The 24,869-nt window shown below is 39.0% G+C and overlaps 3 protein-coding genes, 1 non-coding gene and 1 pseudogene across 6 annotated transcripts; all 5 read right to left on the minus strand.

The window, feature by feature from the left end:
- Positions 1–250: 250 nt before the first annotated feature.
- LOC135584297 (uncharacterized) lies at positions 251–5,162 on the minus strand. Of its 2 annotated transcripts, none has more exons than XM_065102490.1 (2): positions 4,322–5,161; positions 251–574 (listed from the first exon to the last, which is right to left on the minus strand). In XM_065102490.1, exon 1 carries the CDS (start codon positions 5,087–5,089, stop codon positions 4,328–4,330), a length of 762 nt encoding a protein of 253 aa, XP_064958562.1. In that variant the 5' UTR covers positions 5,090–5,161; the 3' UTR covers positions 251–574; positions 4,322–4,327. The 2 variants fall into 2 exon arrangements, with proteins under 2 accessions (XP_064958562.1, XP_009387497.2); XM_009389222.3 differs by having other exon boundaries at positions 517–655; positions 4,322–5,162.
- Positions 5,163–8,828: 3,666 nt separating this feature from the next.
- On the minus strand, positions 8,829–13,227 carry LOC135613240 (uncharacterized). Its single transcript, XM_065110343.1, has 6 exons — positions 13,070–13,227; positions 11,021–11,727; positions 10,856–10,945; positions 10,584–10,728; positions 9,862–10,481; positions 8,829–9,784 (listed from the first exon to the last, which is right to left on the minus strand). Exons 4-6 carry the CDS (start codon positions 10,654–10,656, stop codon positions 9,548–9,550), a joined length of 930 nt encoding a protein of 309 aa, XP_064966415.1. The 5' UTR covers positions 10,657–10,728; positions 10,856–10,945; positions 11,021–11,727; positions 13,070–13,227; the 3' UTR covers positions 8,829–9,547.
- Positions 13,228–14,033: 806 nt separating this feature from the next.
- Positions 14,034–17,543, minus strand: LOC135613248 (L-ascorbate peroxidase, cytosolic-like; annotated as a pseudogene).
- Positions 17,544–18,515: 972 nt separating this feature from the next.
- On the minus strand, positions 18,516–24,762 carry LOC135609348 (deaminated glutathione amidase, chloroplastic/cytosolic-like). 2 transcript variants are annotated; one of them, XM_065102510.1, is made up of 9 exons: positions 24,553–24,762; positions 23,603–23,739; positions 21,877–22,005; positions 21,571–21,605; positions 20,316–20,428; positions 20,112–20,204; positions 19,640–19,742; positions 18,830–18,912; positions 18,516–18,737 (listed from the first exon to the last, which is right to left on the minus strand). In XM_065102510.1, exons 1-9 carry the CDS (start codon positions 24,742–24,744, stop codon positions 18,696–18,698), a joined length of 927 nt encoding a protein of 308 aa, XP_064958582.1. In that variant the 5' UTR covers positions 24,745–24,762; the 3' UTR covers positions 18,516–18,695. The 2 variants fall into 2 exon arrangements, with proteins under 2 accessions (XP_064958582.1, XP_064958576.1); XM_065102504.1 differs by having other exon boundaries at positions 21,571–21,629; positions 24,553–24,761.
- LOC135613787 (U1 spliceosomal RNA) lies at positions 21,344–21,504 on the minus strand. Its single transcript, XR_010487373.1, has one exon. It is a non-coding gene; the product is annotated as a U1 spliceosomal RNA (small nuclear RNA).
- Positions 24,763–24,869: the final 107 nt, after the last annotated feature.

Below are 24,869 nucleotides of genomic sequence, written 5' to 3' on the forward strand. Positions count from 1 at the left end.
CTAGTACAGAAGGGAATCGAGCTATGGGTAACTCTACTGTGATGTCAAAAATAAAAGATGAAGTGCATTTAAAGTTTAAACTGTTGAACCCAAATGAGATTTAATGGCAGAAAAAAAAAATAAAGTTTTTTTGTGCGTGCGCGCCGAGAACCAGTAATAAGCATGGTTCAGGTGAAAGTTACAACACACCTATTTTTAGCAGGTTAAGTGGTAGTCGAAAAGTAATAACCAGAAGAAGCAAAACAGTACATAAAAGAAAAGAAAAGCACAATTTTCCTTCCACCACAAATACAAGATTAAGATAACAAGTCCTGCCCCTCACTAATGAATTGACTATCTAGTGGTCAACTCAACAAATGGTTATAGGACATAAACTCCAAAAGACGTGCTTGACATGTATTTGCATTTGCAATTCAACATGAGGAATCCTCTTAAGTCCTGGCACATAGAGCCACAACGTTACGTATTCATCCGGTATGCGCACCTTTGTACATGGAATCTGCCACTCTTCCACCACTTATCTTGGTAATTGCTGCAAATGATCTTTGAAAGTGTCATTTCTTGAGCCCAGATTCTGGAAGAGGAGGACGAGAACCCAAAATGAGCTTATTATCCATGTGAAGTAGGAAAGAAGAGCTACACATCATAGTAAGTGCTGCAATTAATAATTTAAAGTGTTATTTCTTAAGCCCAGACTCCAGAAGAGGATGAACACCCAAAATAAGTTTATCGTCCATGTGATAAGTAAAGAAAATGCCAGACAACTCAAGGGTCAGCCACTTTGGGTGGCATCAATCAATACATCTCCAATGCAAGAGAGACAATTGAAGACAACAAATTATATGAATTGAGCTGGTGCTGTTCATACAGATCAAAAGGCTGGAAAATATCAGAGAAGATGTTTCAGCAGAGGACAAAAGGCGAAGATAGATAAAAAGAAAGAGGGATAAAAGTAAGATATCTTCAGGTATAAAACAGAGGTAACAACAAGAGGCAGCCTGATAGAACTAATGTTATTCCAATTTTTTTTTTCACCTACAGTCTGCATTAACAGTAACTCTAACCCTCATTCAAATAACTTTAAACAAACACATCATTTTTTTTTCAAATGATTATGTCAAGAAAAGATGATATATTTAGGCCATATCCCTATTCGTACATGGGACACATAACTAATTCATCTTTTATCAGTAAGTTTGATAGAACACCATCCATATTTACATAGATGGAACTGCAACTGCCCCGAGTTTGAACCTGGAATTTTAACTACCATATGTGTGCAATTGAGTCTTCCATCGAGGTCCATATTTAGGGCATATCACTATTCATACATGAGGCATCCGACTGAATCATCTACTAAGTGTAAATTGGATAGACCACCCTCCATCTTCACAAAGATGGAAGCTGCATGTGCTCTAGTGAATCTGAAATGTTAACCATCAAACATAAGGAAATGATTCTTCCATCTAGGCCCGCCTAATAGGATCAGTAGACAATCACATGGCTCTCGCTCAACATCTATATCTATGGTAAAGGGAGCAGAAGTTAGGGATCTACTGCATTTGGTGAACCAATTTCAACTCTCCTACTTCCTCCCTTTCTCAACTTCTGCTCCTAGCACAGAAAGGAAAAGGGATCCTAGGCAAGGATGCAAAGCCAAAATTTAGTCCACCCACCAAAAGGAAACAGTTCCCTAATTTGGCCGTTTGTAATAAACTCGAACAGGAAGATGCTCTGGGCATTAAGCTGTCTAATTGTTCTACCGACATGATACTAACCTGTTTCAAGAATCCATCCTCCCCTTGACACTTCACTCTCCAGGACAAAGATAAAAAGATTTAAAACCTCCAATGCAACATATTTGACAACCAAAACCTACTCTCATGTAGGGCACAGCCAAGGTTGTTAAACTTGCTAAAGTGCAATCTTACAGCCCAGATACGTTGGAATCGATTACTAAACCTCCTCCCCAGACGACGCACGACTCGTCGCACCGATCATCAAAATGTTGGAATCGGCCTAACTCGCAACTCGACTCGGAAAGATCGATCAACTCGAATCGAGTTTACTAACGCAACTTGATGAGCTTCACATAAAAGGGAAAAAAACAAACACTCTGATGACATGCGAGGCTATGAACAACATATGAATGATGCGGAGACAAGAGCCCTAGACTGTTGTTGTCACTAGCAACGAGAGGGTGTCGACAACCTTGCCTATTGTTCAAGGTGACATTGATTTTCACTTCCTCCCCCGTAGCCCAAAGGTACTATCAATGTCTCTCCTCTCCTCTCCTCTCTAAATCAAGTTCTCCAAATCAAGTTTACTAAGTCAACTCAATGGGCTTAACTAAAAGATTAAAAAGGAAAACACTCAACGACATACAAGGCTACAAACAACATACAACTAACAAGGAGATGAGAGCTCTAGACTGTTGCTACTGCTAGCAATGATAGGTTGTCTCGTTATTGACAACCTCATTGGTCATTCAAGGTAGTGCTGATTGTCCCTTCCTCAGCGCAGCTCAAAGGTACTATTCATGTCTCTCCTCTTCTCCCCTCCCCATCCTCTCGTCCCATCTGCTCACCTTTCTTCTCCTTCCCTTTCTCCCATCTCGTTTCCTCCCCTCCTACCCTCTCTTCCCATCTCCTCTTCTTTCTTCTCTTTCATTTTCTTCTAAGAACAATTTCACCATCCTCTTTGTCCTTAATTTTATTTTTTTCGTGTGATAATTGTTTCAATACTTAATGATATTTAGTATATGCTCGATGATATTTAAAATGATAAGACACGACTTGATATGATCTTTTCAATAAACTTACATTTTATTTTCCTCCGGTTGTTTTCAATTTCTATACCATACTCCCATACAATACCTGATCAATTTCCAAGAACATTTTTTTCCTTAAAGCCATATATTCTAATAAAGTAATTGAAATGGACAATCAGCTGAAAGATATTTTTCTGATGGAAGAAAATATAAATTAATAATTGATGGTTAATAACAGAGTATGCAGTTCAAGTGTTCACATAGTATACAGTTCAAAAAAGATGTTTAGCAAGATGAAATATCTTGGTTTCATAAAAAGACACTTGGATTATTAACAATGAATCTTGCAAGAGCTGAGACAAAGAAAAATCCCAAGATGAACAACCGAGTAGACTTTTACAATGGTCCTTTCATGCAACAAAAGAAAAGATAAACATGCCGAACCACTAGAGTATCATACATACAGTAAGAGCACAAACATAAAATGCACTACATTTATGAAGAATAGAAGAGAAGAGGTGAGAAGAGTACGGAACAAAACAGTCGAAAGGAAAGAGAGGAGAGAGGTGAGGAGAAGAGAGAGGAGGGAGAGAAAAGAGAAGGATCGAACAAGAGAGGAGACAAGAAAAGAGATGGGAGAAGAGGGGAGATCTTTTTCCCAAGCATGATTACTATCAAATTGCTTCTTCAACAAGAAAAGGACCACACAAGAAACCTTTTCAGTGTTACACAGAAACAGAATGCCGTAAACTGACATTTACGGACCCATAACTGGATCCAAAAAATATAATCAACCTATTGCGCAAACATCATTTCAGTATCATGTATCACATTTGTTGATAATTTTTTCAATGAGAGAACGAGCGAGTACAGTAACAGTTGACTTAATTGAGACACTTAAAGGAGTCATCTTCCAACGGGACTTTCACAAAAGACATAATTTAACAAATACCTTATCCAAACAATTTGGCATAAGTGCTACACTCCAGAAAGCCCTAAAAGGCTCTCTTGAATATCACAATTTGGTCCTTTGTTCCATGTCAGATGGCTCCAAAAAACAATTGGCATTGTAGCACAAAAAAACACTCTCCAACCAAATAAAAGCTATCAATCTCATGCAACAAAAAATTGTTTCTTAACACACATCGTATCGTACAGATGATTCAACTACTACTTGAACAGCTGATCAAACAAAATACTTAAGGCGATTAAGAAGATCACTCAGTGATGATAACTTGCATCTAGCGACAAAAAGAATCCTTCTAGTATCGACAGAAAGATCCAATTCCAACATTCCTTTAAGCTATGAAAAAAGGTCTCAACTTTACAATTCTAACCTTATATAAAAAGGTATTTCTACGACATTACATCATATATCCAATTACCCACACACAATCAAACCGCAGTCACCAATGAACAAAAAAAAAAAGATATTTCCAGCTAAAGCAAATAGAAATCTTCAAAATGAAATTGGAAATCGATAGAGAAGACTACAGAGATTAGAAAGACTAATAGTAGCAGGAAATCACAAAGCTGTAAACGAGCTCTCACCAAGAATCAGAATATAATGAGCAGCGAGAAAAGCATGTACACGAGCCAACAAGCGTAGGCGATGAGACCACGGTGCTCATCTCCGCACGATGCCAACTCCACCAGAAACCCCGTGCACACTCTCGTTGACCACAGCACAAACACCGCCGCCAACAGAAAGATCACAACGCCGTCGTGGGGCACAAGAAGGGACAGAGCCGAGAAGATCACCATCGGCAGCATACAGTACCCAATCAGGCTCAAGCACAGGTACAGATCCAAGTTCCCGTTGCGTCCCGCGAGCATATTGAAGACCACGTAGAGAAAGAGGGTGGCGACGGTGACCCAACCCAAGATGATCCCGAAGTGGAACTTTCCGGCGAGAAGCTGGAAGAGCCCGAATGCCATGACGAAGAGGAAGGGTCCGGAGAGGTCGGCGTCCTCGTGGAGACTAGGGCTCACGCGAAAGGGGTTCAGGATCGAGACGGTCTTGCGCCAGATCTGGCGGGTGTTGATGCCGAGCTCCTCGAGGAGGGGCGGCTCGTCCTCGAAGGAGCCGGGGACGGAGGCAGAGGAGAAGACGGGGGCGGAGAAGGAGGAGGAGGCCGGGGCGGATCCGATGTCGAAGGACATGAAGGGGAGGGGAGGGTTGGCGGGGCCGGGGTTCGAGGGGCGAGGCGGCTGGAAGGGCTGCGGGGCCGTCCCCGGCGCGCGACGCTGGTGGGGGACGTTGGGATTCCCGGCCGACGAGGGGAAGACCACCGGCGGAACGGAGAACTCCTTGGCCATCACGGCGATCCGAGTCGAGATGCTGAGTCAGGACTCGGTAAGCACGGCGAGTTGGGTTGTGCCTCGCAGAGTGTCAATATGGCATTTATATGGCTAAAACGAGTTTGCGTGTTACTTCAACTTCAACACGTCCTTAAACTATAATTGTTTTCAGCCATTAATTGTGTGTGTGTGTGTATATATATATATATATATATATATATATATATATATATATATATATATATATATATATATATATATATATATATATATATATATATATATATATATATATATAATTCAAATTAATTTTGAAAGTACGAACTCTCTTGAAAAGTCCTTTTTTTTTGAATTTTTTTGGAGGTATATTTTTCATATTTTTTGAAAGATATATCTCATTAATTATAAATCTAAAAATGTCCTATGATAAAACAACTATTATACTATGCTTGATTGGATGCATAGGGTGTATTAGTCCAATTCTTTTTTTTAAAAAATTTATATTATTTTAAGAGAAATATCAAAAAATATTATAACTTATTTAAAAAAATGTAATAACTAATATAGAAGTTTTTCCAAATCGATTTTTCCTATTTATAAATATTTGTCGGTCATTAATACACGATGAATAGTCCATATTAGTAAGTGCTCCCTTTGTGTTAGAAAGGAATCTATATCCACTATTAAAAGTTCCATATGACTATCGGAAGAATCGATAGCCATCCATGTCCTGTTGATCATATTAAATGCTCATACTTTATTCAACATGGATTGACATTTATTATGACTTACTTTGGGCTCTTTCTTTACAGTATTCTTTCGTTTCCATTTGGACAGCAAAGGAAGTCCCATCTCATCGACAACAAAAATACACATTAATAAACAGTGATGCAAAGCTCTGCCGCGACCAAATAGTGCCAATGGCTTCAAGCTGGGCTCACAGGAGAAACCACACAAAACTACAACACTACTAACGAGTTCCAATCAAAACTTAACCATCGACAATTTGATATTTCACGTTTCACTTTTCCTTGGCAGCAGCTTTTGGTGATCTTCGCACCGGTGGGATCCTTCTTCTCGACGCCCTTGATCACTCCCACGGCCACAGTCTGGCGCATGTCCCTCACCGCAAACCGTCCAAGGGGTGGATACTCGAAGAAGGTTTCTACGACCATGGGCTTCGTGGGAATCATCTTCACAAAGCCAGCATCACCTTTCTTCAGGAACTTCGGCTCCTTCTCAAGCTCCTTTCTGGATCGCCTGTCGATCTTGGTGAGGAGCTCAGCAAACTCGACTGCTATGTGGGAGGTGTGGCAAACTTGACCGGGGCATAGCCATTGCCAATCTGACCAGGGTGATTCATGATGATGACCTGAGAAGTGAAGCTGGCAGCCTCCTTAGCAGGATTTTCCTTGGAATTGGATGCAACAAAGCCTCTCTTGAGATCCTTGACGGCGACGTTCTTCACGTTGAAACCAACATTGTCACCAGGGAATATCAATGGTAATTCCTCTTTCACGCTCAGCTTTAAGCTTGTCAAGCACCCAAGCATACTTGAATGATCTCTTGTTCATCTCCGCGGCCTCCTTTTCGAACCTCTCAATTACACGCTTGTCAATGCCACCCAACTTGTAAATGAGATGGCCAGTGGTGGTTGACTTCCCAGAGTCGACGTGACCAATTACCACAATATTGATATGAACCTTCTCTTTACCCATGATGACCACAAGCGAGTATTAACTGCAGAAAGTGAAGTGAAATTCCAATCAAAAAAGAAGAAAAACATAGCATTCCATACAATCTATAACGATGAGGAGGAGTGACTTATGTCATGCAAATAGGAAAAAGGTGCACCATGGAACGTTGTGAACTAAATGGCAAGTAGAAGTTCCTAACCAAAGTACAAAAAAGTTGGCACCAGCCATATATATCTTCTTGAAATGATGACTTCATAGGACATAAAAATGTTTCAACTTAATTGGGTAAGAAACTTATTAGTCAACAACTACACCTGCAGCACAAACTGGAAATTGTGCAGCTAAGCCTAAACCTATGCTGATACCTTGACCCTTGAGGGCTTCTACAAGATCATCTTTTACTTACATTTACAGCTAAAGTTGTATAGGTTTTAAAAAAAAATGCAAATTCTGTATTGGATAAAACTACAAGACAGTTGACTTTGCACAACACACAACAAAAGTCAGTAGCATTTTAATGTGTTCTTAAGCAGAATTAGTATATCAATCAGAATAAGTATGTTCCAATCTCAAAGTGGAACAAGGAATAACAGTTTCTAGCAAGTATTAGACATTTATAGTTCAAGTCACATTAACCAGAATTTGAGCACCAACAGTTGCTACACCAAACCCATAAATAATGGAAAATTTACTATGTAAAAGTCAATAAGCATAACCAGATGACATGAATGAAACTGCAAGAAGCAACAGTATAGAAGTTGTCCCCGTGAGAACCTTAATCTCAAATAAAGACTAAGATGAAACATTCAAGATAAATATGTAACTAGCCTTATCAATAATACACAACCAAAATTGATCACACTATCATGAACTCCAAACCTTGAAAAAGTAACAAAATTATTCACCTAGATATCCAACTTGAACCAAAGAGATACCCTATTTCCAATCCCATTACATCAATAATAAAAAAAAACTCCACATCGTCCAATAGAATGTGTTCCACACTCGATGGTTCGCATCTCTCTCGCTGACTCTGAGACTAGAATCTGGGAACGATATGAACTCCATATCGTCCACAAGAATCCGCTCGATAGCATAAAAAAGGGATCTTCATTTCATGCTTATTGCTACTGTCTCATCTAATTCACCTCTACCCTCCTCAAAGCTTGATTCTTTAACAGAAACATATGGATCGTCCTGGATGAGATCCAGGAACTAAACAACGCACAAAAGAAACACAATATACTAGCAATTCAGACATAAACATATGGATGCAGTCCCTCAATCACAGATTCAAGAATTCAATGTAGAAAAGCATAAGCAAAAACAGCAGGCAATGAGACAAATTTCACCTTCGGCAACAGGGAAGGAAGGATCGGGGCAACTCTTAAGACAAGAAGCGTTTCTCACGCTAGGCTTTTATGGAGTCGCACGGGTCCAAGGAATGCTTGGGTTTTCTTCCTTAGCCATCCGATACTCCCATCGTACGGTTCTTGAGTGGACCATTCTAAGCCGTCAATTCTGATCGCACGTCGTTTTTCCGATCTGACGGCTAGTAGGCGTCTTCTCCGAAACCCCGGGCGGAAGGCACGGTGGTATTGCGTGTTTGATGAAGCCACGAGAACCGTAGGATTCAGACAATCGACGGCTGACGAGTGGCGGCTGATGAATGTTCGTATAAGGATACAAGATTAACGTGCTAGATGGATCCCAAATCATGATATCCACCACCACTTGTCCACATCAGGCGTGTTGGATGTCAAGCTCGTACTTGGCGTTGACGTCTAATGTGGACCGTTATTAATACCCACCACTTCTTGTCCATATCATGCGTGTCGGAACAAAGCCGTCAAAATATATCAAGGTTGACCTACTCGGATCCCGATTCATAATATTCACCACTTCTTATTCACATCATGCATGTGTGGTTGTTAGGCTTGTGCTTCGCGTTGACTTGGACAAGGAGAAAGATCTCAATTGGGTTTCAATCAAAACATCTGCAAATAATTCTTGGTTGTTAAACGAGTGATGCAATCAAAACATCTCGATTGGGTCTCAATCAATGCTGCTTCTCCCATTTCATATCCAAATAAGTTTTTGACTGTCAAAGAACCTATAAAATCAATTCAAGTTACATCCAATTAGAATCCATAAAGATGGGAAAAAATTTTGGTCAGACCAAGCTGCAATTCAATCACAAAAGACAAAGAAGCAAAATATCTGTCCTCCATCTTCGCAGAACATCATGAAACTTTTTAGTTCTCATCAGTGGACGACCATAAAAAAAGATGATTCAGATAATGCTGAATGTCCATAACTCAGATTCCTTGTGTCTCTAAGTTGAGAGCAGCACTAGTTTTCAGCCATTTCTTTCACCGCTCTGTGTCCTGAGGTTTTTGCTCGGCCCATCTGTTCATTCTGCAGGAACAATATTTTCCTTATCAATATCCATGACAGGTGAATTCCAGCGTGATAACTTTCCCAATTACATGTTACCTGTCCACCCAGACAAGGAACGGGATTTCTCGGTAAGGTAAGAACTTCTATCGATCAAAACCATTGCTCCGTTGTTAGGAATATCTGTCATACGCTTTGGACGCGGATGACCACCTTGCTCATTCGCACTTGGAATCCACACCATTAAGCTTGACCGGCAACTTCTTTTGCTATTTCAGAAACCTTGAACGGGACCACGGGACCATCTTTTGAGGGGCAGAAATCCTCAAGCAGTGATGGGGCATAATTTTGGCTGTGCTTCAGATAAACCAGTAAAGTCATTCTATTCAGCAAGCTTCGGTAGATTTTCAAGAGATTGGGATCTGTGCTTCCGGTTACGAGTAAGAGCAGCAGAATGAGTTTGTGAAGAACCAGAATTGAGGGCTCTGTTTCGAGTCCCAGGTGTAGTATGCTGAATTGTATCGTGTTTTAGTTTATTCACTGAATCAGTCTTGGAGGCTCCGGCGGTGGCTTTCAGAAAACTGGGCTGCTTGCTAGTCTGTGTGGTTAATGGTTTCTTCTGCAAATCCAAAAATAAACTCCAAGTTACACACAGATAGAAGAAATGAAAAGAACACTATGGTTAGGCACATATACCACTGGAGATCTGCAGCATTTTGTTGCAGAGTTATTGTTAGTGGAGCTTCTTGGATGATCCCCTCTGGATGGCTTAGATGTTACTTCATCATCTGGAGTATTTTTCGTAGCATGCGGTTTGGAAGACTGGTCCCCATGATCTTCGGATCTGAGGCATGAACTGCAACCTGCCGAATGAACTCTATCATTGTCAGCACTTTCCAATGACAAGGATGGAGAACCGGTTTCAATGCTATAGATTGCTGATTTCACAGCAAAGCGCGTTGATGAAAATGATCCCGAAGTAGCACTGTCAAAAGAGCTACTTGGTGTACTTGAAGTTAACTTCACAGCAGAATTTGAAGATACTGTAGAATTACTTGCACTTCTACCGACAGTTTTAGTTCTGCTTGTCCTCATAGATGCTGTATTAGTGATTAATCCAGATGAGGAGCGATTGGTAGCTCTAGATGTACTACTCATCCTTGTTATGTCCGAAGGAGATTTAAGATTTTTGTCCACTGAATTTCTGACCAAAGTCAAAGTCGTTTTTGATGGTTGGGAGGACTTAGAATTGCCACTGGAAGAACCTTCATTCATTTTCTTGGAAACCACAACAGATTTTGGCATTACCACATTGCCTGCCAAAGCCACACTTAAATAAGAACAAAATTCTAAAGCAGAATATATATTATATCCAACTGCATTGGTTAGAGATGCCTGAAGATTTTTCTTAATTATACCTGGTTTTTCTTTTGTATTACTGGTTCTTATTTGGGTTTTTGCAGGAACCAAAGTCGTCTTGGCTGGCATCATTTGTACAGTTGCTCTGGACAAAACTCTTGGTGGCTTTGACACTGTCCTCGAACTAGTAATTCCATCAACAGCCTTAAAGTGTGAAATGTGAACTTGAGTCAACAAATATTTCAATTTATTTGTAATAATTAAAAGATTAGTCTCATTTTGTGAAGGAAAATTTTAGAGCCAAAGCAATTAGTATATAATATGCACATACCACATCTGTAACAACAGTGGCCCCTCTAGAATCATGCTTACGGAGATGGTTGCTAACACCGTGTCTCTCCGATGTCACGGGAGACTTCTTCTGAGGTGACACAAGCTATCAAAAATTTGTGTATCAATGCTATAAAATAGTGAGGTGATTATTAAAAAGATATACCTTATTGTGACGAGATGGTTCAGACTTCACCGGTGCTGCAAAACATTATGAATATACTTAGAATAATTGCAATAATACAAGCAACACTGAAATTATACTCTGATTAAAATTTCCTATGCAAACTTCAAATAGATACAGGACTTAAAAGCAAGTGTTTCAGACTTTTAACAGGTTTAACATTCTTACATTTATTGGGCAGTGCCCTTCCCTTCGCTGGATTAATTTTCTTGCTGGGATGTGCCAATTTCAAAGCTTTTTCACCAGTACCAGGAGTCTTTTGATTGGAAGTTTGTACATTTTTAAACAAATCTACCTCAAGCTTTTCCAAAGCCCATCTATCATTATCTAAATATGAGTTTAATTCTGTTGTTTTTTTTGCTTCTTCTGTAATTATAGGAAGTGAACATGCTTCACTCTTCTTGAATGTACTGTTTATGATGGCCAATTCTTCATTATTCAGAACACCTGTGAACAAGAAATAAGATCCACTAACCTTATAAATCTTGGTTCAATCTATGTTAGTTTTGGAATCACAAAGTCCATACCTTCACTTGTAAGAAAATCTCTATCCCAATCTAAACTGTTCCGCAAGTAATGTTTGCTGGTCTTTGATTGTTTTTGCTCCGAGGATTCTACTGACTGGAGAGCTTGTTTCATTTGCTTGCTCATTTTCTCTTGACTCTTGCCATACTCAGAACCAGCAATCACTATTTGAAAACAATTCTTCTCAATGTGGTTCCCCAAAAGGCACATAAAAATAAAGAACTAAAGCAAAGACTGAAGAATCACGTACACATGCTGACAGGTAACAAGTTAGCTACTGAAAAAATCTCTAGATCACACATCTATAATTGTGTTTACAAAACCGATCAAATTCCACTGGAAGCTGGTAAAATCATAAACATCATGAACATGTTACACAGGACTGTGCAGAAAATAATGTTAGTCATAAAACATGAAGGACACAGATGTAGGAGCTTGTGTTAAGAACAAAGGTCATTCAAAAGTAGAGTTTGGAAACAATCTTTATATCTGTATACTTGTGGTTGGGCTCATGTAACTCTCAAGGATTCAGATTCTGGTGACCATTGCCACCAATCATCACAATTGATCAAAAATTTAACTGGGACAAAATGTCACATTTAATGGATTAATGTGTAGTTAACCTTTGAATTTATGCGTTGCATGTTTATATAATGTAATGCATTCTCTTGAGTAAAATAAGATAACCTAAACATTTTGCGTAAGGATAGACCAAACCTTCTGATCACAGAAAAGATATTTCTGGTCCATGTGTAGAACATTAAAATATAAACAGAGCAAAAAGCTAACACCATAAAATTAAAATTACGCAAGTGGGTCCTGTCATCACAATAAGGTTGCTGTCTATGTCATGGGTCACCAGAAATCAGTTCATGGAAATAACCTCTCTACTTGATTCTCACCAATTCCCACTTCCACAAAATCCTCAGACATTGGGCAGCCTTTTTTATATTAAATTGAATTCATCAACCTATTTAATTCTACCTATCATAAATGAGGCAGTTATCCACGTCATGAGACACTAGGATTTGATCAAATTCAAGTTTATAGGTCATAAATATGGATTGTCAACCTATTTAATGTCATCGTTGAAAAGAGCTTCCTACATTGGGCTATCATTCTCACATTAAATTCAAGTCTGTAGGTCATAAATGCGGATTATCGAAGCTACGCCGTATCATTTTCACATTCATCCAAAAGGAAGGGGGATCCAACAAAGGTAGACAAAGAGAGATCAGAGGTATTGCCTATCTTTCATTCTTGCCTAATTCAGAATGAGACATCAACCAACAAGTCACGTATTGCCACATATTCTAAAAATTCATCTCACGGATTAAACGCATTCGAAACTCTAAAAGATTGTTCTCGTATTGCATTCAACAAAAAGCAATCCAGAACGACCAAGCAAACCCTACCACATTCAATCTAAAGAATTCCAAGTCTTGTAGGACCGCATTTTGGAAAGAACAGAAGCAATGACAGAACCACGACGAGAGCGATGACTACCTGACGTGCTTTGGTGGACGGAGACATCGCAAGAGGAGGACGAGGAGACGCGATCGTCCTCCGACGGGACGTCGATGAGAGGGAACCTTTCCATGGTTGTCGAGAAACCTAATTCATGGTTGTTCGCGAGAGGAAACGATATGGGGGAGGAAATAGAAAACAAGAAGACGAGACTAATTTAAGGCTACGGTGAAACAAGACGCGTATATGGCCGATGTCTGCTTTAATTAGGAGGTGATTTTTGCATATATGTCCTTGACAAATTCTAATATCTTTTCGTAATAATAATTCGGAGTTATTTAATAAGAAATCAGTATGCATAAGCTTAAAATGACCATTGTGTATATGCTTACGTGTGATGGATAAAACCTTCGTCACCACACCGAACAAACTCTTAATTGTGACTTTGAGCTAACAGACGCCCCTTTCAAATATCATCTTCAACACTTAATCATTTATATGAAGATGTTAGTTGATTTAATTGGTAAAGATGAGTATGTGAAAGATTCAAATTGGATTTGTGTACTAAATAGAAAGATAATCTATTTAAATTTTGACACTTTTATTATCATAGTAAACTTTATAAGGTATTATTAGCATTACAATTTCAGATAACAGTCCAATGATACTCAAATGAACCTTTTAATTTTCAATCATATATTTAGGCTTTTAGATTTGAAGGGGGCATGCGAAATTTATATGTAGTAACACTGTAGCAGTGCTACAGTGCTCGGCACGCCTAAATATATCGAGCGGTACACTTGAGTGTACCGCTCGATATACCGTATCGTACCAGTACCGAGCCCAGATCGAAACTCCGATACGGTACGATATTACGGACCTTGGTAAAATATAATTACGATAGATCCACACTAACCTACCAATCCATGACACAAACCAATATTTGAAATAAAGACCTTTCACTGATACCGTCGCCATAAAACTTTAAAATAGATAGGTGAGACTTTTAAGATGTAGTACATCAAAAACAGAGCTCGAGTTAAAAGTACTAGGCATTGGATGCCATGTACAGGCAGTCATGAAGAACAGAAATTAGTAATGATGAATAGGCAAAGCATGCTGCATCGTTCGAGTAGCTGCAGAATTCATCATCACACATTCAAACAGATACCATAACTACTTTGGCTTGATGATAGTGGAGATGATTGCAGTACACTTACGGTTATGTCTAAGTAACTGTCTGACAAATAACTAAATATTAATCTCGACAAAAGATAGCATACAACCATCAGATCTTAATCCTAGGATATTTCTGATGATTCTACTCGGCAGACAACATCTCAAAACCCGTGCAAAATGGCTTGCTGAATCTGAACATTCACTCTTTACGCCTCGGCAAATCTGAAAAGCAAAAAAGCCACAATGATGATTTAGATTGTGCCATTGAATTGCTTGTTTAAAGTTCCACGGACACTTTAACGCATACCCCAGTTCTGAGAGCCTCAGGTGAGCTTCAGCATAATCAGCAAAGAAAGCATCCTCATCCTGAGGGCATGAAAGCCAGGATTAAAATGGAGAAGAAATCACCACCACCATTCTTGGCATAACAGACAATATAGTCATACAATCGATGATGGACAAGAATACATACAGCAACATATTTTTCCGACAAGAGGGCGGAATACAGGATCATTTAGAAGGGCCTTGTCAGAAGGCAGCTGGATAAGGTCTTCTTTCTCTCCACTCAGGAGTTCCCTGACAGAAAAACAAAATCTATCATTCCACACCATTGTGAAGAGAATTATTAAAAAGCATATGGATCAGACAAATTTTAATGTTTCGTGCAATTACGGAACCAAAACAGATAACTGGCAAACTTTAGAGGATTGGTCTGTGCAAACTTACTTGAAGTATGAGTTGTCAAAAATTAGAGGATTGGAAGTTCAAGCTCCTTCAAAGCCTGATCACTCCTTATGGCACCTTCCCTGTTGCAAGAAAGCAAAACATGTAAAAAGGAGAGAAGATAACAAATAGTAGTAAACAATCTGGCAAGCCATGCATAGAGCACAACTAGAAAATTACCAGTGTGTGACCACCAGAGAGTGCAACAATATCCTGATCACTGAGACCCATGTGACCAAACACATCCCTGAGGTGATCAGAGCCTAAAGGATTTAGAAAGAAAAACAAGTCACAAGTTGATCAGGTTTGTGTTACAACAAATTACTTTGCTTTTATGATGTAAGGACAACTTAAGAACAATCAATAGAATATACACCACAATATACACCATTGGACAGCTTTGGGAATATGGAACACTTGAAATGCAACCAAAGAACCTTCCTGTTATCCAATTACAGTTTATATATGTTTGCAACACCTACTACCACTACACAAACATACTGATCCTCAGATTATATGAGTATGTCACCAATACAGAATGATTATTGGCAGCAACTAAGAATTATACTACTAGTAGTCAAATCTAACACAAGCATCTGTATACTAAATGCCGAAAATTTGAAACTCCAAAAGATTATATAATCATTGAGATGCTATATAAACAGCCATACCCTTGGAAGCATCAGGAAGGCGGCCTTCTACAGGAGGTTCAGGTTAGTCCTAGACAAACAGAAAACAGAATGTCAATATATCAGCGCCAACAACCATGGCCATAAATTGGTTCAAGGACATAGCAATCGATACTAGGATTCATAAATAATCAACCTAACAATAGTAAAATGATTTGACCACAAATCAACATTATTTCTTGATATCTGAAATTTATTGAACCAAATAATTAACGTACAAATCAATGTCAAACTACATTAGAACATCTCGATAGAAAACAAAACTTATGTCTAGCTTCTATTACATAAGACATAAGTCTAACTTGATGAATAAAATCATAATATGAACATAACAATAAATTTTCTTGCATCAAGTTTCACACTGAGCTTGCATGCAGGTAAAACCAAGATCAACCTGGGTACAAGGCTATGGCAGTAAAGATAGAAACACTTCAATTATCTTGCATAGCTGAGTCCAAACAACAATGCAGAAGACTAATTAGTGAATGTAAAAAATGATCATCAGTTAAATTTATTGTTCTTCCTAATGTGAATGGGATATGGTTCTTCCTAATGTGAAGAGCAAAATAAATGGACTTTTAACAAACTGCAAATGTGAATATCATCCCATTATGTTGTTTAGAGATTTTTTGGAGACATTTGGTTGATTGCAACTGCAAATGCCTACAAACAACAGTTGGAAGAAAAAGCAAATGCTACAAATAGTAGTTGAAATTTCATGTGCTTGAATTTTCTACGTGTGGTTGCCACTTGGAAAAGAAACTGATATAGAGGAGATAACAACTAATACTTGGCAGTACGGAACACAATATAGGAGCAATGTGTTACGAGGAAATGTGTGAGAGGAGGGAGAGTCCACCAAATCCAAATTTGACATGCAACCCCATCCAAAAATCTAGCATGCGATATTTCATTTCACAAGTTTATTTCCAACATATGAGGTTCTAATTGCATGTACGCATGCCCTAAGCAACCTAATTGCAAGCAACCAAACATTTGCAAATGAAAAGCGGCAATGGTTCATTAACTCTCCTTTGCTGCTTCTTGGAAGGAAAGAAGAGATTCAAAAACAACGTTCGCAAAGATGATTAAACAATGGTTATCAAATTTTCCCAAAAGCACAAGTGGCGACCGACATGGATTTATACTGAATACTATCTAATGTATGTGCCCCGTTCAAAACAAACCCCATAAACCCTTATCATTTAGTAATCAATGGCATCACAATTACCCGACATCATTACGGCAACCCGACCAAAAAACTGGTTACAGAAAACGAATCGCAAGTCAGAACGTGCATCCAACCCATCCTAATCTCAAATCCGAACAACAGTGAACCACTAATGTTATAAAAATGTTTTGTACAATATAAAGCAAGATCGAGATCGCATACCTCCCTTCCGGGATGGAAAGGGACCTCGAGTCCTCCAGTAACTTCCACCGCCACGACTCCAGCAAGCTGCGATTAGAAGAAGGCATGCATGAAACTAACATAAAGAGCAGGAACATATACCAGCGCCAGATCCGAGGATGATGGACCAACCTGGTAGAAGTCAGCGTAGGTCAAGATGGGGAACTGCTTCTTGATGGTCTCCAGGAGTCGGACGGAGATGTCGAGGCCGTTATTGGCGCCGTGGGCGAGCTCCGTTGGGAACCTCATGGTCCCGAACGGCCCGCTGGTCTTCGACACGACATCGTACGTCCCCGCTGAGTGCCACCTGGAACCAACCCCCCCAGTCGCCGCCGTCCGTCACCAGACCACCTAGAAAAAATGAAAATGAAGCAGGACGAGGAGCACTTACGCGAGGCGGAGCATCAACGGTGAGCAGTTCTTTGTCAGCGATGAGGCCGCGGAGCTTCCTCTTGGCCTTCTCCACCGCCTTCTGATACTCCTCGCTCACCGCTGGGATCGACTTCCCCATGGAAGACAGGACGACTGCAACGGAGCAAGTTAATGGGGCGAGACATGGCGACAGCAACGACACCCACCATCCCCCCGCGGTTCTTTTAAAGCGAGGGAGAGAAGGTTCTAGTAGCTTACTTACGGCCGTCGGATGGTGCGCGATGTACGGTCACAGTTCGACTAAGATTGGACGGTGCTGATGCGTGTGTATCGCGACTTGGTAAGTGGAATCTCCGAGGTCATGCGCGGCTAACGTGAAATGGAATGTGTACTGCGAAATTACTTTAACGTCCTCAGTTGGACCGCTATCGTGAAGAGCCATAAGGGCAGAATGATCTTTTTGCCCGTGGAAAGTGTGATTGGGCGTTTCGCCGAGAGATTCCATCAGAGGGGAGAGGCGAAGAAGAATGGAACATAACGCGTGGCATACAACCACTGGCTGAATTATCTGACGCTTCGTCTGAGTTGGGTATAATCTTACGACGGGCCGAATCTCCCTCCAGTTTCTCCATCAGGACCGTCCGTTCATGCAGGCCCCGCATATCACATAAAATGGACGGATGAGATGTTAGACAATGTGAATGGACGGTAGGATATCCGGAGAAGATTCCTTGCACTGTTAGTGCTCGGACACCAATCATGATGGATTGATGACGGGTAAACAAATCCTTGGCCTGAGCCAGTGGAGCCCACATGGGATATCACGCTTAATAGCACGAGACGGTGAAATCTCTAAAAACCTGTGCAATGGCTTTATTCGCCGTTGAAAGTAGATTGAAATTATTCGATACATTTGCACACAGTTACGTGTTAGGCTTCGCTGCAGACTGTTCATGCTTCATATATGTTTGCTCCTTTTTAATAATAGCAGAAGAAAATTAGCATCAAGGGAACAGATTGTAAGAAACAAATAAAAAATACAAAAAAGATAATGTCTAGGGGCATTTTTCCTCTAACAAAAGGCAACTTATTCATAAAGAAAAACACAAAATTGCGCACATATGCATATCGCCATTTTCACATTCTTGATTCATGGAAAAGTTGCATTATTCCCCTCCATATTTAGGTGACAATGGCATTTTATGCCTCCTAAAACATTTAGGAGAGTTTAAACATGTCATGGTAATTCCATGCATAAATACATGGCTACAATTCAATAATCCAATGCAACTCATACAGATTGGGTTTTTAAGCAACTGCCTATCCTCTGATGCTGCAAAAAGATGGGGGAAAGACAGTTTAGTCTGGAGAACAGGCTTTAAAATAATCTGTATTTTGAATATTTAAAATAACACAGAAATTTACTTGGGCGATTGGCATCCTCCTTCTAACAGAATCAATCCTCGAGAGGTCGATGTCAGCTACTGCAACTCCTGTTGCCAATCGATCTGTAAGGTAGAAAAGCTCAGGCCATTAGATCTAAAATGCACACTTTTGACAAAGCACACACTAAGTATAGAAAAGTTGAGCATCAAGAACTATTATTGAGCACTAAAACAGATATAGAATGTGAGAAAGGCAATCACACGTATTATATTATACATGAGTAGCCTTGTACTAAACGTACTGACATGAGTAGACCAACATTTTAGATGTGCTGGCTAGTTTAGAGGAATGACACTGAATTATACATGTTCAAAAGGTATCAGCATGATGTCCTCATGCCATGACATGACATTTTTTGCCATCCATAGCCTTTAAACGATGGTTTGCATTTCATGTTACCCTCGATGTTATTGTTCCTAGCCACACAGGCATGCTCTGCGGTTGCCATGAGTAATGAAGCTCAATATCCAGATTAAAAAGAAAAAGAACTTTATATTTGAAGTGCCTGAGAACAGGTTGTCATCTCAAAAGATGAAAATTCGTCCACTGCTGTTCAAAGTTGAAATCTGCATTAAACTGTTTAGAGTTACTACAAATAGCTAACTATCAAATGCTTAAAAATTGCCTCCACACATCCTTTTCTTATTGATTAGCATAACTGATTAAACAGATCCTGGGTGCATGAAGAGATCATTGTGGATAACACCTGACAGCTATAAACAATGATGTTGTTTTCTTATTAATTACATAATTCTGACAAGTTTGCAAATATAGAATACTCAGTGTTACCTGGAAGTCGAGCTATAACTACTCCCCATGGATCAATAATTAGAGAATCACCATAACTTTCTCTCTTCTCACCGTGTCTTCCAGCTTGAGCCGCAGCAACAACCTATAAAAGAGGTACCAAAGACAATCAAATGTAGGTAGTCCCTACCAATGTGAACTTTGGATGCTAAAACCATAGATAAGAGCAACTAGTGTTTCTTGATGTAATCAAAGCCTTAACAATAAATACATCTTTTAAGAACAACGATATAGGACTAACTTCTGGTTATAGAATAGGAGGCTGTTGATTGTCTGTTGGGAAACTCAAATGAAGTTCAGCAATTGGGAACTGTGTTTATGAGTTCACTTTGTCTCCATAGTCTTTTTATTAGATATATCCATCTAGGCTGTCAATGAAGAATCTACCCTTGTGTCTCTTCTTATAAAACAAATTAGAAAAGGAAATAATATATAAGAAATATCACATACGTACATAGCATTGAGTCTCAATAGCCCGCGCCCGAAGAAGAATTTCCCAATGTGCCTCCCCTGTTACCTTTGTGAAAGCTGATGGCACCAACAGAATCTTTGCAGACAATTATCAGAAAAAAAAAATTGGAGATTTTCAGGATTTATGTACTTAATAGAAATAAAAATCCATGAAAGAACTCCTGTATCCTAACATTACAACAAAAACCTGTGCATGGTGTTGAAAACGCAGCTGTTGATAAAGCTCTGGAAATCTCAAGTCATAACAGACAGTAAGACCAAGGAGCCCAACAGGGCTCTCCGCCACTACAATAGATTCACCTGGTAATTAGAATGTCAGTATCGATCACCAAGAAAATTAAGGATTAATGAAGAAATTAACCATACTAGAGGTATAAAGCTTCAATTTAGACATTTAGGTTTGCCTGAAAACAAACATAAACATCACATGTTTTCTCTAGTCCTAGAAAACAAATGCAATTATCTTGAAAAGTTGATAGTTCAAATTGGTATAGCTAGATGAACAAAGTAATAGAGATGACGAAGGATATCAAGTATATCTCCTATTTAGGTATCTTGTTGTGTTATGTCATTAAGTCAAAATTGTTTTTGCACAAGCATCTTCAATAGCAAGCATCCTCAAAAGTTATGGTCAATAAATGATACAAGGAAAGAAAAAAAGAGAAGGTCCAAGTTTCACAATATGGCATATTAACCATTGACATCAAGGACACCTCTAGATATTACTCATGGTGTCGACCTCTCTCAACTGCTAAAGCTTTGCCTCGTTAGTTAGGGTTAAACATGAGCTATATTGGTTACAAAGTACCTTCATCTTCATCCATCTTCCAGCTATTCTTGTTCTCTACCTTATCCACATCCTCCCCCCTTTAATTGATCCTCTCAACAATATCCTCCTCTATTTATAATCAAGAGAAGCTTAGATAACGATTCATCAACCATTGCTACCCACCAATCACAACATCCTCTGTAATAAGCTTGTGATACACTACGAGCTTTAAATACCAAGGGGGCTTTTGGTATTTGGACAGAGATGGCGGTTGCATCAGCTTTGTTTCTTGGGATGGGCAAATAAATTTTTCTCCTGTCTCCTCCCATATATGAAATTAAGATTGTACAGGATATAAATGTTCGATGAGTCCCACTGTGTCTATCTTTTTATCTATTTATTTATTTTAAATGGGATCTGTATTTTTATTTATTTATTTATTTTAAATAGGGACTGCATGAATGCGTACCCCCACTATCACAAATTATGACATCCATTCTCCTACTTGGAGAGATGGAAAACCAACACCCCTCCCACATGCAATGGAGGTTGCAGGCCCTGACCCTGGGCCTTCTTGATCACACGATGACCACACCCAGGTAAGTCACTGTATCTATATGTAAAATGGCTATCCACCACAACTACAGAAGTGTTGAGTTGTCAAAGTTCAAACCTGCAGCTGTGGAATCACTCTCCTTGTATACCATACTGCCAGGGACATCCACATCAAACCTCAAGATGATAAAAATGAAGTCAGCAGTCAGATTTCATTATCTTATAAGTAGGCGAGCAACAAGTCGCCACTAAGAGATTAGACCCAGGAAATGTAAAGTTTTGCAACTTCAATTCAAGAGAATTACAAATCATAGTGAAGTAACTGTTTAATTTTTCACTATCAAACTGAAAATAAAGACATTTTCCAACAGCCAATGCTACTACTGTAATGAAAAAAGCATACCATGAAGCAATCAGATCTTACAAGTGTATTTTACGGTATGTTTTTCTGATATTTCCAGAAGAATCAAGCAAAACATGGGTGTTATACAGATGGGAATCATCAGGTCCTTTCTCTTGAAATCCTCCAAGTGACAGCCAAATATTTGATTCTCTGTTGCATCCATCAAGACAATCAGGCTAAAGCACAACCCTTTTCAAGCTTTAAAATTCAAGACAACAAGAAAAGATAGAACCAAGAGGGAAAAGAACAAAATATCTATTGAAATATTATATTTATACAACTGATTGAATGGTTAATGAACATCAATTATGCTGAGTAGAAAATAAGCATGGCTGAAAAGATCCTTGGAGGACGCTCATGGAAGAAAATATCACGATCCCAAGGGTAAAATATGGTAGATATCAGCTGAAATGCATCTAAACTATTACTACTTTTGAGAACACAGTTCCATAATGGGAAAACTCTTGCCTATATGCATATCAGATCATCTATTCACAAACTACAGAGATACCAGATAAAATGATTCCAAATTTTTAGCAGCCAGAAACATGGACAAATCACAAATTCGTTAGGCAAAGTAGTGAAAATTTAATATAAAGCTTTAGTTTTATTTGTATAGTTAACTAGCAGGCACCCACATATCAACAGAGACTACCAACAACGACCATGTGTATGAATAGGCAACTAACATTTTGGGAGTAGCAAAAAAAGTATCTCCATCAGGATGAAACAGATAAGTACTTACTCATAAAAGTATATTACAAATCCTATTTTACGCAAATAGGCACCATAGAAATGCTAAAAATGCATAATGAAGGCAGCTACCTTTGCACATAAATCCATGCAGAAATGAACATGGAGGTAGATATAAATATACAAAAAATCCAGTGAATACATGCATGAACTTCATAAGATACATCTAAATATGGAAATACCGATACATAAACATCCATGTGCATAAACCACCGATTCTATTTTATTGGGACTCTGGTATATGGATACAGGTCCAAGTGTTTCGCATGGTTGTTGTTCTAAATCTATATATGGGAAACAGTGGAAAGAAGTCCCAAGTGGCAGCATTCAAATGTTAAAAATAATATAAGCCATAAGTAACATTGTCCGTTGTTTTGATATATTAATATTTTAAATATTTTTTACACATAATAGAGTAAAATTTTACTATGTTAGAAACTTTTTTAAGCTAATTTGGTGCTATAAATTAAAACAAAATTTTAATTTTCATGAAATACAAAGGACAAAGAATGTTTAGATACCCCAACTCCATTATTTGTCTTCTTTCTTTTTCTTTTTCTTTTTTATTTTACCCTCTCTTTGCTCATTTCATGTGGGGTGTCAAACCCTCTGTTAAGTTTCAGATATTAGATATACTTCTTAGATAGATAACCTGAATCATATCATTTTGTCGCTCAATAGCTTCCTAATCAATGCCCAGCATCAAAGAAAGATCAAATAGAAACCTTAGCCATATTGCAATAAATTTAAAACTCAAGATAGAGCAAATAGGTCTCATGTTCAGTGAATTTGAGGCCTCTTAATTACAAGCATGAAAAATAAATCTGCTCAAATTAACTATCTTTGTAGATTTACCAAAGTTAAACAATTTAGATATAGCAATTTTATCACCAGCAGGTGTTTGTCTGAGAAAACAAATTGGTTATTCATAAGGTGGCTATCATTTGGTGAAAAAATCAACAAAGAGACATGTGAAAAACAACTAGCATTTCACCGTGCAAGTGAGGAGTATCTCTGCATTATTGGCCCATCTAAAGGTTGAGCTATTTTAAGAGACTCTCCATCCTTGGCAGCTACAAAGGAAAAGCTCTCAGGAAGACAAAGCAAATTCACTCCAGCAGCAGCAGCCTCCTATATACCATTTGCAATTTATCACATGTTAGAATTGAAGCACATTAATTTTTGCTATGGACACTGCGACATAAAGACATAAAATATGAGCAAGCGGGCAATAACTCCCACATACTCCAATTTGAGCAAAGCAGTGAAATTTTAACAAAACCAAAAAATGACATGGGAAATAAAATATAAAATTATATTTAGAAAACCAAAAATAGCATATGCGATTGTCACAGTTCAACAACTCTTTAGATACAATTTATAACCTTGAGACAGAGCAACCATCCTGCATGCATATGAAGGCCAAAATTAAAGGATTGATTACAAGAACCAGTCTTTGGGATAGCAAAAATCCATTTAATTTGAGTCATAGATTTCTTTTTTGATCAGTAATTTTGTCGCACTCATCACTGATTTTGACTTAGGATAATTATCTTGAGCCAAAGCCATTTGGTTGGCATGATTCAACCTGTTTAGATGACCCACTGATCACAAAGGTCAAGAGATCTTTTAACATGATCTAACCCTGATTTTTCTTTTTTTGAGAAACATTGTAAAAACAATATCGTCACCTACCATCCGACATGACAAGCACCTTTCATGAATTCAAAACCTGGACCTCTTACACAAGCTAGAACATCAACAACGTGAAACCTTTAGGGTTTCCGGACACTAGACAATCTACCCCGTCAGAACAGTCACGATGAAGTTTTTCTAGTAGCATCACCAACATCCAACATAAGAATCGGATTCTAAAGAGTAAAAACGGAGAACTTAGGTCCGAAGAGAGTATGGAGATATATAGAGGGCGGCAAAGGGGGTTGCCTTGACGAGACGAGAGCAAGTGTTGTAATTGGCTTCGAGGTCGTTGGTGGAGGTCATCTGGGCCACGCCCACCCGCAGTGGCGAAGCCGCCATGGAGCAGCGGGCGGAGACGGCAGCTGGGGTGGCGGAAGGGCAGCGGAACACGGGAGCTCGGGCGAGATTTTTTGGTGCGAACCGAAGGGAGAAGGCCATAAGAATGCTGAGGTAAACTAACACCAAATTAGAAGCTTTTAATCGTGGATTGTGACTCTCCTACTCCTGCGGTAATTTCACCACCCGATCATGACTCATAAATTAATCGGGGTTGTTTCATGAAT

Source organism: Musa acuminata, chromosome BXJ1-2 (assembly GCF_036884655.1).
Source record: "Musa acuminata AAA Group cultivar baxijiao chromosome BXJ1-2, Cavendish_Baxijiao_AAA, whole genome shotgun sequence".
In the NCBI taxonomy this organism is placed as follows: domain Eukaryota; kingdom Viridiplantae; phylum Streptophyta; class Magnoliopsida; order Zingiberales; family Musaceae; genus Musa; species Musa acuminata.